Raw genomic sequence first — 19,343 nt, 5'->3', positions numbered from 1 at the left:
AGGAGGAGATGTAGCTTATGATACTCCATGGGAAGAATTCAAAGCGATGATAATCACCGAGTATTGTCCAAGGAATGAGGTTATTAAGTTAGAAGATGAGTTACGAAGTTTGAAGGTGGTTGGTACTGAAATCACCAACTACAATCAGCGATTCATGGAATTAGTTTTGCTATGTCCTGAATTGGTTCCAACCGAAGAACGGAAGATTGAAATGTACAAAGCTGGTTTGCCCAAAAAGGTCAAGGCAAATGTTACAGCATCGAAACCTAAGACAATTCATGAAGCTATAACCATGGCGAACGAGCTAATGGATCAGGTCATTTTGGACAAGAAAGCATTCAATACTGAGGTGAAGGTATTGGGAAACAAGAAAAAGTGGAATGGAAGTTATGATCGAGGTAACCAACAACAACCTTATAAGAAACAAGAAAACACGCAAGGTGCGGGTAGTGGTTTAAGCTTTGGTTATAAAGGACAAAGTCCTTTATGCAACCGTTGCCACAAACATCACTTTGGTTACTGTAGTGTGTTATGCACCAAGTGTAATCGACAAGGTCATCTTGCTGAAGATTGTAAGGCTCTCGTTACAAATGCAAATGGTAACAAGACTCCTGCCACCAACGCAAATAGAACTGCTTTGGCTAACATTACTTGTTTTGGGTGTGGAAAACAAGGTCACTATAAGAGTCAGTGCCCGAATCAGAATGGCGGACCTGCACGTGGAAGAGCATTTGTTATTAATGCTAGAGAGGCACGAGAAGACCCGGAGCTTGTTACGGGTACGTTTACCATTAATAACTTATCAGCATCTATTTTATTTGATACTGGCGCCGATAGAAGCTACGTGTGTATAAATTTTTACACTAAATTGAATTGTTCATCATTACCTTTAGATGCTAAGTACTTGATTGAGTTAGCTAATGGTAAACTAATTGAAGCCGATAAAATTTGTCGTGATTGTGAAATAAATTTAGCCGGAGAAACGTTTAAAATCGACTTAATACCCGTAGAATTGGGAGGTTTTGATGTAATAGTCGGCATGGACTGGATGTCCAAAATAGGAGCGGAAGTTGTTTGTGCCAAGAAGGCAATTCGTATTCCTGGTAAGGATAAAATGCCGGTGATGATTTACGGAGAGAAGGGTGATTCAAAGCTAAAACTCATTAGCTGTTTGAAAGCCAAGAAGTGTTTAGAAAAGGGATGTTACGCTATTTTAGCACATGTTAATAAAGTCGAAAAGAAAGAAAAGTGCATCAACGACGTGCCTGTGGCAAGAGATTTTCCTGAAGTTTTTCCGGAAGAATTGCCGGGATTACCTCCATTTAGATCGGTAGAATTTCAAATAGATTTAGTACCAGGAGCTGCACCAGTGGCTCGTGCTCCATATAGACTTGCACCGTCCGAGTTAAAAGAACTTCAAAGTCAGTTAAAAGAATTACTGGACCGTGGATTCATACGACCGAGTACTTCACCGTGGGGAGCTCCAATTTTGTTTGTTAAGAAGAAAGATGGATCTTTTAGGATGTGTATAGACTATCGTGAATTAAATAAGTTAACTATCAAGAATCGGTATCCACTACCGAGAATTGATGACTTATTTGATCAATTGCAAGGATCATGTGTTTATTCATAAATCGACTTAAGATCGGGCTATCATCAACTACGCGTCAAAGAAGAGGATATTCCGAAAACTGCTTTTCGGACACGTTATGGTCATTACGAATTTTTGGTTATGCCGTTTGGATTGACGAATGCGCCAGCTGTATTCATGGACCTCATGAATCGAGTTTGTAGTCCGTATTTAGATAAGTTTGTTATCGTTTTCATTGATGATATTCTTATCTATTCCAAGAGTGAGCAAGAGCATGAGCAGCATTTAAGGTTGATATTAGAGTTGTTGAGAAAAGAACAGCTATATGCTAAATTTTCTAAGTGTGCTTTCTGGTTGAAAGAAGTACAATTTCTTGGCCACGTTGTTAATAGCAAAGGAATTCAGGTTGATCCAGCAAAAACTGAAGCTATTGAAAAATGGGAGACTCCTAAGACACCAACACAGATACGCCAATTTTTGGGTTTAGCCGGTTATTATAGAAGGTTTATTCAAGATTTTTCCCGAATAGCTAAACCGTTGACAGCGTTAACGCAAAAAGGGAAGAAATACGAATGGACCTCGGAGCAGGAGAACGCATTTCAATTATTGAAGAAGAAGTTAACTACGGCGCCTATTTTATCGTTACCTGAAGGGAACGATGATTTTGAAATATATTGTGACGCTTCGCGACAAGGTTTTGGTTGTGTTCTTATGCAACGGAAGAAAGTTATTGCATTCGCATCCCGACAATTGAAGATTCACGAGCGAAATTATACGACGCATGATCTAGAATTGGGAGCAGTCGTGTTTGCATTGAAGATGTGGAGACACTACTTGTATGGGGTTAAATTCACTGTGTTTACTGATCATAAAAGCCTTCAACATATTTTTGATCAGAAACAATTGAACATGAGGCAACGTAGGTGGGTCGAGTTAATAAACGACTATGATTGTGAAATTCGTTATCATCCCGGGAAAGCGAATGTGGTGGCTGACGCACTAAGCAGAAAGGAACGAGAACCAATTCGAGTACGAGCGATGAACATAAAAATTCGCATGAATCTCAACTCACAAATCAAAGAAGTTCAACGAGAAGCACTTACTAAAGAAAATATAGGAAATGAAATAATGAAGAAGTATGCGAAGCAACTCGTTATGCGGGAAGATGGAATTCGATATTTTGCAAATCGTATTTGGGTACCGAAGTTGGGTGGATTAAGGAAGTTGATATTGAACGAGGCACATAAGACAAGATATTCGATACATCCTGGAGTTGGAAAGATGTACCAAGATCTTAAGACGCATTATTGGTGGCCTAATTTGAAGACAGACGTTGCAACATATGTTGGGGAATGTTTAACTTGTTCCAAAGTCAAAGCAGAACACCAAAAGCCGTCAGGGTTACTTCAACAACCAGAAATCCCAGAATGGAAATGGGATGGTATTACCATGGATTTCATCACGAAGTTACCAAAGACTGCCTGGGGATACGACACCATTTGGGTGATTGTTGATCGTCTCACCAAGTCTGCACATTTCTTGCCTATAAAGGAAACAGATAGAATGGAGAAACTATTACGATTGTATATAAAGGAAGTTGTTTCAAGGCATGGAATACCTATTTCCATTATATCCGATCGTGATAGTAGATTTACTTCAAAATTTTGGCAATCACTACAGGAGGCACTAGGAACTCGGTTGGATATGAGTACCGCATATCATCCACAAACCGATGGACAGAGTGAGAGAACGATTCAGACTCTCGAGGACATGCTCAGGGCATGTGTGATCGATTTTGGAAACGGATGGGATAAATATCTACCGTTAGCAGAATTCTCGTATAATAATAGTTATCATGCGAGCATTGGAGCTGCGCCATTCGAAGCATTGTACGGAAGGAAGTGTAGATCTCCTATCTGTTGGAATGAAGTAGGAGATCGACATTTAACTGGTCCCGAGATCATACATGAAACGACTGAGAAGATAGTGCAAATCAAGGAGAGATTGAAAACAGCCCGTAGTCGCCAAAAGAGCTACGCCGATGTTCGAAGGAAACCATTAGAGTTTCAGGTCGGGGACATGGTTATGCTAAAGGTGTCACCTTGGAAAGGTGTAATACGTTTCGGCAAAAGGGGTAAACTGAACCCAAGATACGTAGGCCCGTTTAAGATCATCGAACGCATTGGACCGGTAGCTTATCGACTCGAGTTACCACAACAACTCGCTGGAGTACATAATACCTTTCACGTCTCAAACCTTAAGAAGTGTCTTGCAAAGGAAGACCTCACCATTCCTCTTGAAGAAATCCATGTCGACGAGAAACTACAATTCGTCGAAGAACCAATCGAAATCATGGACCGTGAAGTTAAACAGCTCAAACAGAGCAATATACCGATTGTTAAGGTTCGTTGGAATGCTAGAAGAGGTCCCGAGTTTACTTGGGAACGAGAGGATCAGATGAAGCAAAAGTATCCACACTTGTTTCTCGATGACGCAAAATAGGTACAATTTTAAAATTTCGGGACGAAATTTATTTAACGGGGAGGTAATGTAACGACCCGCACTTTTTCGATCATACTATACTTATAAGATTAATATTTACATAAATTAAACCTTGCCAACATGATAAGCAATCCAAATTGTCGAGATTTATATTTCCGAAAAGAATTTTACACAACGTTTGACCGTCTAGTTTGACCAATGATATCACGAACTATACAATATATGATAATTATACGTTTGTGTATATATATGTATATATACATATTTAACATGATTAATGAATGTTTTAATATCTCATTTTGTATTAATAACAACAAGTTATATGTGTATTTTGAAACTACTAACTTAAGTTTTCAAAACGATAACAATACGTAACGTTATTTGACTTAAATACTTAAGACTATAATGTTTATACATATATTGTATAAGTAATGTATTTAATCACTTTTAAGAACTTAAATACATAAAATCATATAAGTGTATTCACAAAAGATAGCTATATTTGAATCCTCATTCCATTTTTCACAAAATTTCCATACGTATACCTAGAGTATTTGTACTCGTATCATACCAAGCTTCTATACGTATTTACTAATAGTAAATACACATCAAAATCACCACCTAACCAGCCATTATTCATGCCCTTAGAGCTAGGTAATTACTTTTGAATCATTGCAAGACTAATTACAAAAATACAAACTAGAATTTTGTCATGTTATCCTTAAAGATCACATTTTTAGGAGTATATATGTATCATCATTTTTGATTCATTTTTACTTCAATCTCTTAACTAAAAACACACACTCTTTCTTACTCTCTAAACTCCATAACAATCCAGCAAAGTTCCATAAAGATCTAGCTTCAAAAACCATACTAAAACACCATAAGAAAACCATACAAAAACACTTCAAGAAAACCCTCCAAGAACACCAACTTACTTCCAATCTTTCATCCACTTCTATCACCCTTTTGATTCTAGCTTCTTACTCCTCTTTTACAGCAAACTTATCCAAGGAACTTGAGGTAGTAACTATGTTCATAACCTTATTCGATTCATATATATATAGCTATCTTATTTTGTGGTACAAAAGTTTAACAACAAGAACATAGTTTGAATGTTTTCAAACTTGTTTGCAAACTAAATAGATCCTTCTAACTTAACTTTTAAAATACTTCAAGACATGTAATATAACTTATTTATATGTTAATTTAACAAGATAAAACTTGGTTTTTCAAAGTATAAGTATTTTTGGAAAAATGGTCATTAAATGATTTTGTTGTAACAAAAATGTTTAACTTCATATGTTTCACTAAACTTTCACTTATGCCGTATGATTTTGAATACAAACCAAGGTATTTACAGTTCATAGTCTTAAAGAAGAACTCGATCCAAGAAGATGGCAATTTGAATCAACGAAAACGGATTTGTAACGAAGAAACTATGACCGAAACAAAATTGGTTATCCTAGATCATTTCAACTACGGGATCAATTGGAAAAAAATGATATAAATCACATATTTCTAAGATAACATGATATTTTATATATATGTACTTATAATTCAATTTTATATGGTTCAGGATCACCCGTAAACAATACGAGAAGATTAATCATAAGATCCCATGATTGTACGCAACACGTCATTTGACAACACCGGTACCATGGGTCAAGATTAATCTCGACCAATACATATACGATGGGGTTTTATTTATTTCGTTGGGGGTTTTGTTTATTGCGGGTATATTAAACATCTAAAAATGAACCATTAAAAATTGAATTACTAACATCGGACTGCTAACTACGGACTAAGGAATTATTCAAAGTATTAAAAGTATAACAAGTATATATTTATAACGTTTGTTTAAAAATGAAAACATATTGATATATTATATATGGATAGGTTCGTGATATCAACCGGAAGACCGAGTCAAATTATATATATCATCAAGACAAGAGTGAGTATATAGTCCCATTTTTAAACTCTAAATATTTCGGGATGAGAATACATGTATTTTATGTTTTACGATATGGACACAAGTAACTGAAAAATATGTTCTACGTTGAGTTGTACCACTGGCATACTTCCCTGTAGCTTGGTAACTAATATTTACAGCGGTATTGTAAACGCGAATCCTGTTGATAGATCTATCGGGCCTGACAACCCCAATCGGACTGGACGACCAGTATTCAACGGTTGCACAGTACTTCGTTTTGAGACTACACTTGGTACGGTGTAGTAAGATTTCATATTAAAGGGAATATGCGACGTGAAAATGTTAAGTATGGTTACCAAGTGCTCAACCACTTAGAATATTTTTATTGAAATGTTTATATACGAAATCTTGTGGTCTATATATATATATTGCTGCGCACTAAACCTATATCTCACCAACTTTATGTTGACGTTTTTAAACATGTTTATTCTCAGGTGATAATTAAAGCTTCCGCTGCATCATGTTGGATCTAACCAGGATCTTGCGTACGCATGTTTGTGTCAAAAATAAAACTGCATATCCGAGATGTTGTATTGTAAAATATGCTAGAAACCGTGTTGTTGTCATCATTTGTAAAGTTTGTAAGTCGAAGATTATCGCTAAACGTTAATCTTCTTTTTATTGTCTTAAGCTTGTAACAAAAATAATGGTTGTGGTTTGTAATGTATAATATATGCAGTTTTTCTTTTAAAAATGTCTCATATAGAGGTCAATACCTCGCAATGAAATCATACGTTATCTAACGCGTTCTTATGGTTAAGGACGGGTTATGACAGGTCACCCATCCTAGTACTACTCTCGCCCAAGCACGCTTAACTGCGGAGTTCTGATGGGATCCGGTGCGTTAGTGCTGGTATGATCGCACTCCAACTGTTGTTTTCAGAACACACGTTCACAATATTAGCATGAGACAAAACGATGTCTACTTGAGGGGGAGTCAACTCTATGCTGCACTCTTTTTCCCTTGGCTAAAGTTTTTATCCCACTGGGTTTTTCTTTAGTAAGGTTTTTAACGAGGCAGTACTGGTTGATCTCTAACGAAACAAAATTATCATCCAAGGGGGAGTGTTACGATATGGATGGATTCTCATTTTGTACGCATGCAGATGAATAGGGATGATTGATAATCATGCACAGTAAAATTATGAATTATTGATTACTATTTCACCTACTCTATAATTGATTGTGAAAACGAGTAATGTACAGTTAACTTTTAGTATTATAAATACTCACTCAATTGTAAAGATATGTACACCATTCTTGAATAAGAATTTAATCTCTTCTTTCTTCATCCATATTAATATCTTCCTTCATATTAGTAGGATATATACCATATAAAGTATTAAATTATAACAATCACCAAATTTTAATGATGATTAGATAACCTAAAAGACAACTAATATTCATTCAATATTATTATTATACATTCATTTACTGTATTATGGATTATGACATCACTATTGAAAAAGATAGATAGATAGATAGCGATATAGCTTCTCTATGATTGTTAGTATTTCACATCTATATATCTAACAAAAAGATATTATTTTTTATTTTATTTTGTAATTCAGTTGTTGCTCATGTAAAAAGATAGTTAATTTTTTGTTGGTTTGGCTGCCATGGATGCTTCAACTACCTCATCTGTAAGTTTTTGTTTTATCTTGTGCTCACCATGTGTTTGTTGAAATTACTCAATTGGGTTTGTGCTGTATGATTTGGAGTTTAATTTTAGGTGGGGTTCTGTTGAATTGTTTGCATTCTTGATTACCTGAAGCTAAATTTGATCTTGATTTAGTTATTTATGACATAAAGTTTGGATTTTGTTTTTGGGTTTATTAGGTTAATTAAAGGGTACCTTTTTATGGATCTTGAATTTTTGTTTCCAATTGAGCTGATTTGATACTTAATTTAGACTAGTTTCTTGCTTAGATCTCAATGGGTTAGCATTTAGTGAGATCAAAATGCAATTTTATCTCTAGAACTACAAAATAATCATCTTTTTTTTTTTTTTTTACTTTGTTTTGTTTTTTGCTGATTCTAAGATCAAACAATTGGTATATACTCATTCAGTATGCATAAAGTGACATTTATATTGACCTTCTGGCTTTAGTATTTCGGCATCTAGTTACGAATTTGGTAAGAAAATTGGGTGGAAGTTATTTGATTAATAATTTGTAGTTAATAAATCAACAATAAAGTCAATAACAGCCATCATTCTCTATAGTCTTGTTGCTTCTAATATATGATGCCTAGAAATTTAGTATGAAATTAATGTTCAGGTTTATATCGATGGTCTAGTGTACGTGGCGTTTTTTTTGTTAGTTTCCTCCATGGTTGTAAAAGTCCCCCGACTAGAGCAATTAGTCCGTGACTCGTCGGGATTTTGAAGTATTCCGACTAGTCTCCGACTTGGGAGATTTATTCGGTCTAAGTTGTCAAAATTCCAATTTATTTGGTCAAAGTCGGATTATTCCATCAAAATCGGTCAAATACAATCAAAGTCAAAGTTGGTCACTGTTTGACTAGTCCCGGACTAGTTTCTGACTTGACCGATTAGTCCCTACAAGGCCCGACCGATTAGTCCCCGGCTAGTGACTTATGCAACCTTGGTTTCCTCACAGATTGTGGAAGTCTAATTAATAGTTCGAGTGCGTAAATACGTAAGCGGAAGTTCTTCAGGATATAGAAAGTCAATTAAGACTAGTTCAATTAGTTACTTTTGTTTTTTCTTGATTGGTACAAACTATTTTAAAGTTTGACTTTGTTTTATAATATATATTTAAATTTTATTTAATATATTTATTTGTAATCATTCTGTTTTGGTACCTCTTGTATGTGTCATGTTGAAGATGATCATTTTCACAATGGTTTTGTCATTAATGAATACCTTATCAGATATCAAGTAATAAGTTCTTCCCTTTTTTCATGCAGCTTTGTTTTGATATAGAATCTTTGGGTCTTGAAAACGATATCCCGGGTTCAAAATCATACAGTACTTTAGGACTCAAAGAAACATTCAAGAAAAATAATGGAAACCCGAAAGTTCTATCACTTATTTCTTCACACCTTGAAAGATCTGTCCGAATGAATGAGGCGTTACTCGAGAACCCACAAACCAAAGATGTTATTACAGTTTTTCATGGTTCAAGAGCACCGGAACTTACGATTAAAGAATACATTGATCGTATTTTCAAGTACTCACGTTGCAGCCCGTCATGTTTTGTTGTTGCACAGGTGTACATGGATCGCTTTATTCAATGTGGAAATGTTAATTTGACGTCTCTTAGTGTTCATCGCCTTCTCATCACCAGTATAATGCTTGCAGCCAAATTCATTGACGATGCGTAAGTGATATTCATTATTTATATATCTTTTTTGTATATATAATGAGCCTTTTTCAGAGGTTCATTCAACTTTCAAATGCATATACATCCACTGTTGTAAAACTCCCCGATTAATGCTAATTACTCCCCAATTACTCCTTTTTAGGAACCCGCTAATCCGATTTTCCAAAATTTGTGTAATTAATTGGTCAACATCGGTCAGTGGGTCAAAATCGGATTTAGTCAGTCAAAATTGGTCAGTCAAAATCGGTCAAAATAGGATCGGTCAACATTTTAAAGTGAATTCAAATTAGAACTTTAGAGTACTTGAAGAAGAAGATTATGTTTATGTTTCCAGAATATTATGTTAACGTTTATGTTTATGTTTGTGAATTTCTTGTATATTCACACACACAGTTTTGAAAATAATTTATTTAAACATGTAAAAAGTCCAATCCGGTTACTCCCTCAAAAGTCCCAACCTAGTTCGACTTGCTATTTTTGCAACCTTGTATACATTCTCTTATTATGTTAATAAATCTATTTCTTGAAATAAGAGCTTATGTGCATTAAAAATATACCTTTGGGGACTTTTAACTTGTTCAACCTACTTGGCTTATTTCCTTTTTTAAGTTGATTTTTATACCCATTTGACCCAAACACCTCTCGATTCGTTTCTGGGTTGGATTAAAGCCAGTGCATTAAGGCATTGTGTATGCTTATCCTATTTATATATGCAATGTGCAGATTCTACAACAACGCATATTATGCAAAAGTTGGAGGGGTAACCACAGCAGAATTAAACAGATTGGAAATGAAGTTCTTGTTTGGTTTAGATTTCCGGCTCCACGTAAGCCTTCGCACATTTGGTAGATATTGCTCCGAATTGGAAAAAGAAATATCATATGAACCTCAAATAGAAAGACCACTGCGAATGAACCACACCGCATGTGGACTCAAAAAAACTTGGTCGAGCAACGATGACTCGAGTTCTTATGCCACAACCGAGATACATATAGTGTAGGTAGATTTAGATTGGCAAATCTTTTAGAAGCCATTTTTAGGTGTGATATGATATCATTGTATCAAAATTTTAGAAATAAGACTTCAGGATTCATATGCACATTCAAGTGCAAATTTTATGTTATTTTATCAGCATGATGTTTTGTGTGAGTGAAGTTTGTTGTTACTATTGAATCAAAAGGACAAGAAAGTGCATTTAGTATCTTTTGACCAAGTTCTTAATAAACTCCATCTAATATTTAATATATTCAATAACAGTAGCATCATCATTTAACACATTAAATGATAATTTATAAAGATGTTGCTTACTTGCACTATTATCAAGTATCAACTATGACAGAATATCTCAAATTTATTATAGAAGCTTCACTGACATAAAAGCAATTTTTGTTTAAAACAATATGGAAGTTAAATTTTGCACATTTAAAAGGATTTGATGTAGCAGTGTAAATATTAGGTTTCAAACAATTAACCTGAAAATTAAACCAGATAAATTGAGAAAAGCCAAACCGAATTTGAATTCGGTCTCTGTTCAGTTTCAGTTCGGTTTTTTGATTTGAATTCGCTTCCAAGTTTATTTTTGATATAGGAAAACCAGATCAAAAGTCGAATTTAAAATCGGTTTAAAACCAAACAAACCTAACCTGATAAAAACCAAGGAAACGAAAATCGGACAGATGAACCCCGTAATTTATGTTGCTCGTCCATGTTTGTGAATAGGCATTTTTGACCAATATAGATTTTCGAGCAAAAACCAAGCTGAAGAACTAAGGTTTTTCGTGCAACGTTCACATGGTTAGGTTGGGCAAAACGTACCAAAATAAACCTTCAGCTCCAAATATTAGGAGCTATAATGGGGAAGCAAGAGACCAAGATGGTGACAAGATAACTAGATAAAGAGAAGAATAAGATGAGTGGCAGTTAATACAATTCATGCATGTCAGCATTTGACAAAAGCATGGTCACATACAACTCCACTGATGTGAAACTTCTGGTCCATTAAAGTCGAAAGGGCGAAGGCCAATACGTCATGATCCTACCGTGTTCTTTTGTTTTCGACAAATGAAACCTAAACCACTTTCTGTACATTCATTCAGCTCGCCTACCTTGGTTAAATCAATTGATCAAAAAAATAAACCACCGTCTCCATTTGTCTATTGTCGCATGTCAGCTTCCACTGGCCTTCCAAGTGTCCTCACAAAGTAATTGTGTATCTCTGGCATTATCTGACTGATCAAATTCCCATACCTGAAATATATATTATATTATATATATACCATTAATTGAATGAATATAAGCGGGCTTCAAAACATCGAGGATATTTTTTAACTTGCATAGTGTAATAATACGTACAAAACATACCATGATTTTGCGTTTACTTTATCGAAATTCTCCAGAAGGAAAAGAATGCATGCGTTCCTTAGTGACACAGCATTGAAGGCCTCGGCTAAGTCATACATAAGTGATACATTGTCGACAGATATATCCTAATGAAACAAGGTAATATATTAAACCATGGTAAAAATCACACATTGAGGTTAAAAGATGTGTTTAGTCATCAACTATTCATTTCTGTTTTTACCGCTAACACAGGACAAACGAGTAGGGACAAAAATAACTTTTTAAAATGGGTCCATCAGATCAAAGTTCCCCAAAATGCATTTTTATAGCATTATTATAAAAAGTATGATTTGATTTGATTTGATTTGATTTGATATAACAGATAGCTTAGTGTTCCAGATTCAATGGATGCAGGTAAAGTTGACCCATTTTGAAATGTTAAACAACCCACCCATTCTGCCACCTCTAGTTAAGTATGACAAGAATTGACCAGAAGCTGATATAAAGTGTTGAACTCACTTGTGCGATAGTGTACTCGCAAAGACGCTTCAACCCTTCGAGAAGATATTGATCCGCAGCTCTAAGAAGATCTTGCGCAATATCCAGATTTACATCTACAGACCCAGTGTACATGTATCTGTAATTAATGTAATACAACAAGATTAGATATCAGACAAAATAGCATATAGTATATAGTATATTAGTATATAAGACTTGTAATAAAACGAAGAAGGATAATAGATATGAGAATACCTCATCATCAACTCAAAGATATCCCATCTGATATTCGGAATTAATATGTCTTTGGCATCTTTCTCCTATTCCACATTCAAATGTGATAGAAGCACTATTTAGTATTTTAGTATTTCACTATTTTGAAATCAAGATAAAGTCAAAACGAGAAGTTTAACAAGTAGCTTTTTTACTTTGTAGCCGCCATCAAACATCGCTCGGAACGCATCAGAAGAAGCAAGAAGACATATTCTATGTGCATAGAAACGCTTGCCTGATGCCACATACACATAGATTGTTAGGCTCGACAAACATTTAAAGAAATAAATAGTTGTTATTTTGGCAATAATAGTTTTCACCTTCAATTAAGAAAGTTACATCAGATAGTGTAGGGTTGTTCACATATTGCTCACCCAAATATACCTGTTAATAAATAAATAAAATAAAAAATGACAGTTCATCAAATAGTGTAGGGTTGTTACATCAAATAGTGTAGAGGGTTGTTCACAAACTCAAAACAAAAATGACAGTTCATATTTCGTGTTCTTTGTTGAGACTTCCAATTCAATTGCTAGGTTATTACAAACAACAAATACAAAAACAAATATAAATAAAATAAAAAAGAAAAAGAAACCTGAGATATCGGAGATGGTGGTCCAGCATCAACAGGAGAAAGTGAGCTCGCTTTTTCAGCCAACTTGCACAAGGCCACACAACCGTCTCGCTTGTGCTTCAAATTGTCTGATTCCAAAAGCTCCAAAAGTATACTTAGACCTGCAAAATTTCATCAAGATATTGAAAAAAAAAAACAATAACAATAAAATATATATGATTTTATATAAGATCGATAAGTCACTGGTTGACCATAACAATAACAATGGTGATTATAATTATAATGAACATAAAAATCTACCATTGCCATCAACGAATATCATTTTGTGATCATCTGGTGAACAAAGATGTGCAAGAGCCAAAGCAACTCGTCTCCGAACAGAACCCTCGGCAATCCGCATTAGGTACAACAAATGACTCAATACCTGATTAGAGATCCATCATAAGATACGGTGAAGGTTACAGCATCATAATTTTCTTCAAACAAGACAACATACAAACTTGTATAACAAATCATTCATTACATAATAGCAGCATTCCTTAAAAAAGATATATTCGTGTACTAAAAGATTATGACAGGTAATACTGCAAAGTTATAAGTATTTGAGATAGTTACCCGTCCATGGATCTTATCCTCTAGCCTTTTCAGTGTCTTAGCTACACAATCGCGAGTTGGCTGCAAAATAAGATTACAAACTCAACCATGTCAAACAAGTCCTTGTTCCAACTAAGTAGGCCAAGTACTGAAATTAAAGTAAACGATTTCAAGCTGTATAACTTATGAACGAGTCAACTCGGGTTATATTTTTCTATTAAATCAACGGGATATTACTATAAATGTTCAGCTAAAAGGACCAAATCGAATTTGGTTAATCGGCCCAAAAGTAAAGTGAGTAAATTTTAATGCATAAATAATTTTATTACTAAGATAATAAAGTGCACAGGGTCATGACATTTTTCCACTCATAGATGCCCTTTTGACCCATCCAATATGGCTACACTTCAAACAAATAATAAGAATACAAGGCAGGAAGTAAAAGGGCAATGTAATTTGTAAAACCTGAAGGACCTTTAAAAAGCATTAGTGAATTCATACTTACTTGCACAATAAATTCACCATCCTGCAGCTTTTGTACCCCACCAACTCTTATAAGATCAGCAACGTTATCCTATAAAACGATTCCTTTCAGGCATACTAGATACATATATCTGAAAAATCTCATTGGCGTTATTGTTCTAACAGGCTTTCACAATACCTCATTATCAGCAAGACCATATAGTGCAAATGCAGCATTGTGTTGCAGAGAACCATTTCGAGAATCAAGAAGCTTCAACAATGGGGGTATACCACCACCATGTGCAATACCCGCCTGGTTGTGAGTATCCTGATAAATGAGACCTAATCAGCCAGCTGGACTATATATAATGCATTAATGCCTAAGCAGTATTACTATCTTGCTTATAGTAAGAATGAACACTTAGGAAATCAGTACCCAACTATATATGTTTAGCTAAACATAACGTACTTAGGTTGATGGGAACACGATGAAGGCATGTGGCTAGAAACGTGATCATGCAGATATTCATAATATATAGTATAGCCCAAACAAAATATCTCTTCAACAGATAAGTTTACTACGAGTCTAAGAAAGAATATTCTTTTGTATTAGAAAATGTTAATTATGATCACCACTATTAGGGTTCCTAAAAAACTAGCATTGCATAACGACACCCCTGATAATGAAGTTGTAAGGTCACATGAGATACCTACAACAAACAAAATAAAGAATTTGAAGTTGGAAAGGGTAATACATATCATACATAAGTGTAAAGCCGCTCAGGTTACATATACTTTTGATGAGGTGGGGGCGTAAAAACACGTGGAAAGCCGCAACAAGTACTAGGTAATAGTATAATGCTTGATAAGGTAGAATCGGGTCTCGGAACCAACTACTACCAAATTTATACATCATCGTTTTATGTAAATAACAAACAACTAGACGCTTGACTACCTGAGCCAATCTTCCTAAAGCGAAAGCTGACATCTCCCTTAGTTGCGCATCTGGCGACTGCAACATCTCAACTAGTGGACCAACAGCACCTCTTTGAACTATATGAACCTATAAAAGTTTCGACTCAATCTTTAGGTTTTGTAATAGACACCTACCAAAAAGTATGAAAATAAACATATCATGATATATGAATTAGGATTTCGATCAACCTTGCAATCTGTATCAGCAGCAGCGAATTGTCCAAGCAATAAGGCAGCTTCCCTTTGACTCTCTGAACAGCTAGAGCTGTTGAGAAAACAGCGTTGAGGGTTTAAGGATAACCAAATTGTGTAGGAATGAGATCACAATAAATCAACCATAATTAAGAGTTCAAAAGCTGTGCGCATTTTCACTAATTGGATTGTGAATTGTTAACATTGAACTGATTACACTAGAAAGTAATATAACTTCATTTTAAGATTCAGACATTAAAATGTTACAGATCTCAGAACTTGTCACTTCAACAAATATTACAGTTAACTCGATGAGCAAACATATTCATATAGGGCAACTTGAACAGTGCCATCATAATAAATCACTTTCCATGAAAGGCAAGGCCCGAAGTTGTAGTGGATTAAACTTGAGTCTCCGCTAGAGATTCTCAAGTCTCAACCACCAAGCTACCCCTCGGGGTTACTTTCCATAGATACTTGAAAGCAGGTAATATATAACAAAATTTTGATAGGGTAATTGTAGACATAGATGTGAATTGCAATCTTAAATTTGATCAAATATATTCAAGTTTATTCCATCAATACTTAGCTAATTTGTATTATTCATTCATTCCTAAATCATGGTAAAACATGTACAATTCATCCACTCAAGTTGGAGTCTTAGTTACAGATGGTCTAAAACTTTAAAATGCCTTCTGTTGATATGATTGATATGATAGAAGTATATGAATACTTAAATCACATCCTGAAGTAAACAGAGGCTAGCATATAAGGGTGATAACCCTAGTGAAAATAAAAAGAGAACGTCATATTACCTAAGCAATTCAATTACGGGTTGCAAAGCTCCAGCAAGAAGAACTTCCTTCTTTATGTTGGGAGACGAGTGAACAAGATTACCAATAACACCAACCTGAGATGTCAATTTAAAATCATTCGTATCTACAAGCAATATAATGAGCTGAATGGAAGTACTATAATTAATCATTCATGAAATGAAACAAGAACAAACGGCTTCATAATGGATTGCAGCATCTTCAGATCGAAGCATTAATATAAGAGTAGGTAAAGCATTGCACTCCACTATCTGCATATATAGAAAAACTCTGATAGTAAAAAATGTGGCCAGTAATTTTCAAAATTTCCAACTGTTAATTCAACTAGTAATTAGTAACCAACCTGAGTTTTGTTGTCATCATTTTTAAAAGCTAGAGTACGCAGGGCCCCTGCAGCGGCTCTTTGCACCTTTACATCAGTGAATTCAAGCAATTCAACTAGAGGAGGGATTCCACCTTCAACCCTGAGCATGCAATGATGCACATGTGATGTCTGTCATACATACTGTTATGCACAAATCACAACAGTAAAGGGTGCAAAAGCAAACTGACCTAACACGGGTCTTAATGCTGCTATTTTCATGAGCAAGATTTGTGATTGCATCAGCTGCTCTTCTTATAACACCATTGACTGCTCGAGAGTTTTGCCCATCTCTGTGTCGTTTCAGAAGTGCAACAAGATGAGGCAAGGCTCCAGCATCAACAATGAGTTGTTGATGCTCAGGCTGTCAACAAGATTGTTCACCAAAAATATAGTTTTAGTGATGGAGCGTAAGTAATACAGTATATCAATCTTTGGATAAAACTCTTCATAGATGATCAAGGTCGACATTATAAGTTGCATAGAGAAAACAACAAAAAAGGGAACTTATGTAGATAAATGCTTTACTTGGCATCAACTGTTTTACCAGCCTGGTAGGCTAGCAAATTACCTCAGTGCTATAATTACAACATGATACAAATGAACCTGGTGGCCCAAACCATTTCAATCAACTGTCATTGGGTGTGAAAACATGGAATAATTTATTTTGTTTTCGGAAAGGGAATAAATAATCATTAAAAGCCAATTTATCACAACTACAAGAACTAAGTGTGGGATATCTGCTTTCGGGTAACAGAATTAACCATTACTTGTATAAATTAGTTCTTCTAGGTTCTAAGTAGTAAATAACATATTTGCAAGTTAAAAAACATGGCCATGTTACAGTCCTAATGTTGTGAAGTTACAGCTTAGAATGATAAGAGATTATGGGATATTTTGGTAGTGTTTTTGCTGATGCTACACTTACAAATGAGAACGTGAAAATGCATAAATAAAAAAACTTACAAAACTGAGCGCGAAACCTTATCGAGATAGTCAAAGAGGGAAAAATATACACACAACTTAATATTCCGCGTTATATTTCTACATAGATAATCTACTGACTAATCATCTAATATCAAACAGATCACAAAGATTAAGAAGGCAAGTACAAAAGATAACTACCTTTATAGCAAGAAGTCCAAGTGTAAAAGCACTCCCTTTCTCAACTTCATGCTCATACGGCTTCGGTTCTGCAACTTCTTTCGATTGTGGCGCTTGAAGATGCCGTACCAACACTGGAACAGCTCCAGATTCAACAATTAAGTTAACAATGTCCTCTGCAATCACACAATCATATCAGAAGTCCAGTCAAACAAAATAATTTCCAAAATTCATTACAGATTCATAATCATCAACAATTACTCACTCATAACCTCAATATAACCACTTAGTTGTTAATACATAAAGCAGCAATATAAGCAATTACTCACTTAAAGTGACAACACCAAAAACCTAAATTAACAACACGAAATTTCTTACTCAATACATGAAAATAACCGATAATTACCATATTAACAACTATAATATAGCTAGTAAGCAAATTCACAGCCTCAAAACCTAGATCTACAACATTCACACTCGATCAAATTATGAAATTAATCGGTAATTCGAAATTTAAACAAGTTCAATACGAGCGAACTCAACAAATAATCAAAATTCACAGCTCCTAAAACCTAAATCAGTAAATTACTCACTAAACAAAATAAGTTAACCGGTAATTACAAATCAACAAAATTCATAACATGCAAATGAAACTAGCATTTAACAGCCGCGGTAACCTAAATTAAGCCACATAAATCATTTCGTAGCTCAAACAACAAACCAGATGCATATGCATATACAACAGTATACGTGTGTACGGAGACGAGTAAAATTGAAATAAAAGCGTAAAACGGTACCGTTTTTAGCGAGCTCGGAGAGGATATGAATAGAGCGTTTAACTAAAGCACGATCTGATTCTTCCGGTGAAAAATTAGAATCGAGGATTTGAACCTGAGAACGAACTTGTGAAACTAGATCTTGTTGAGCGGAGATGACGTCATGATGTAGATGATGATGATGATGATGATCTGATGATGTGATGGTACGACCTATGATGAATTCGTCTTCTAGCTTCCTCTTTAAGCTTCTTCTCACGGAGTTTGTTGGTTGTTCATGGCTTTGTTTTTGGTTCTCCATGAGAAAAAGGGGCGAGACGATGTGAGAGGGCGACACGAAGAGAACAAAATATGTGAAATGATGATGATGAGAAGGTAGACAGTAGTGTGAGGGGTATTTTGGGTATGATCTTTTATAGTGAATGCATAAATTATTAATTATTAATTAATTATTATTAACCTTATATACTAACACCGGTGCTACATACTGTATCAGCGCGAAATATTGTAGCTTCAGTTAAAACCGGTGCGACATACTGTAGCAGTGCGAAATATTGTAGCTTCAGTTATTTTTTATTCTAGTTTTGAGTTTCCGTTCACACTACAAACGGTCCCTCAACTTCGCATATATTTTCACAGCGATCCCTCAAGTTTACACTTTTAAAGGGTAAAAGTGTAAATATATAATTTAATTAAAATATAAGAAACTAATTCCACTCGAATTTATAACGGGCCTTATCTTCTCATTGGGTACGAGTTAAATTTTTCAGAGACCATCGTTCAACTCGGAAAAATCTTATGAACCCAACTGGACTAACTATACGCGAAACGGACACTTCTCAAAAAACGCTAAACACAACGACAACCCGTATCTTCCCGCTCGGCACGAGTTAAATTTTTTCGACGTCAGCGTCAGACTCGAAATAAT

The 19,343-nt window shown here is 35.0% G+C and overlaps 2 protein-coding genes and 1 pseudogene across 2 annotated transcripts; 1 reads left to right on the top strand and 2 right to left on the bottom strand.

Annotated features, from left to right (window-relative positions):
- Positions 1-6,837: 6,837 nt before the first annotated feature.
- On the bottom strand, positions 6,838-6,953 carry LOC139878081 (5S ribosomal RNA; annotated as a pseudogene).
- Positions 6,954-7,613: 660 nt separating this feature from the next.
- On the top strand, positions 7,614-10,637 carry LOC139877129 (cyclin-P3-1-like). Its single transcript, XM_071864550.1, has 3 exons — positions 7,614-7,729; positions 9,018-9,430; positions 10,157-10,637. Exons 1-3 carry the CDS (start codon positions 7,706-7,708, stop codon positions 10,431-10,433), a joined length of 714 nt encoding a protein of 237 aa, XP_071720651.1. The 5' UTR covers positions 7,614-7,705; the 3' UTR covers positions 10,434-10,637.
- A 670-nt stretch (positions 10,638-11,307) lies between these two features.
- On the bottom strand, positions 11,308-18,777 carry LOC139877860 (ARM REPEAT PROTEIN INTERACTING WITH ABF2-like). The gene is made up of 19 exons (XM_071865262.1): positions 18,437-18,777; positions 17,661-17,815; positions 16,727-16,899; positions 16,518-16,638; positions 16,351-16,425; positions 16,157-16,251; positions 15,339-15,414; positions 15,130-15,237; positions 14,374-14,502; positions 14,218-14,286; positions 13,734-13,793; positions 13,419-13,542; positions 13,140-13,279; positions 12,865-12,928; positions 12,700-12,779; positions 12,527-12,591; positions 12,293-12,410; positions 11,795-11,919; positions 11,308-11,680 (listed from the first exon to the last, which is right to left on the bottom strand). The coding sequence occupies exons 1-19, from the start codon at positions 18,714-18,716 to the stop codon at positions 11,587-11,589; spliced, it is 2,151 nt and encodes a 716-aa protein (XP_071721363.1). The 5' UTR covers positions 18,717-18,777; the 3' UTR covers positions 11,308-11,586.
- Between the last annotated feature and the right edge of the window lie 566 nt (positions 18,778-19,343).

This window comes from Rutidosis leptorrhynchoides, chromosome 11 (assembly GCF_046630445.1).
Source record: "Rutidosis leptorrhynchoides isolate AG116_Rl617_1_P2 chromosome 11, CSIRO_AGI_Rlap_v1, whole genome shotgun sequence".
Classification (NCBI taxonomy): Eukaryota; Viridiplantae; Streptophyta; class Magnoliopsida; order Asterales; family Asteraceae; genus Rutidosis; species Rutidosis leptorrhynchoides.
Note: the sequence above shows the minus strand (reverse complement) of the source record. Positions and strands in the feature narration are given on the sequence as shown.

Coding starts and splice junctions, on each gene's coding strand:
- LOC139877129 (XM_071864550.1), top strand. CDS start 7,706: ATGGATGCTTCAACTACCTCATCT. Junction 7,730..9,017: donor ATGCTTCAACTACCTCATCT/GTAAGTTTTTGT, acceptor TTTTTCATGCAG/CTTTGTTTTGATATAGAATC. Junction 9,431..10,156: donor GCCAAATTCATTGACGATGC/GTAAGTGATATT, acceptor TGCAATGTGCAG/ATTCTACAACAACGCATATT.
- LOC139877860 (XM_071865262.1), bottom strand. CDS start 18,716: ATGGAGAACCAAAAACAAAGCCATGAACAACCAACAAACTCCGTGAGA. Junction 16,426..16,517: donor ATGATGACAACAAAACTCAG/GTTGGTTACTAA, acceptor CTATATATGCAG/ATAGTGGAGTGCAATGCTTT. Junction 11,681..11,794: donor AAAGTAAACGCAAAATCATG/GTATGTTTTGTA, acceptor TATATATTTCAG/GTATGGGAATTTGATCAGTC.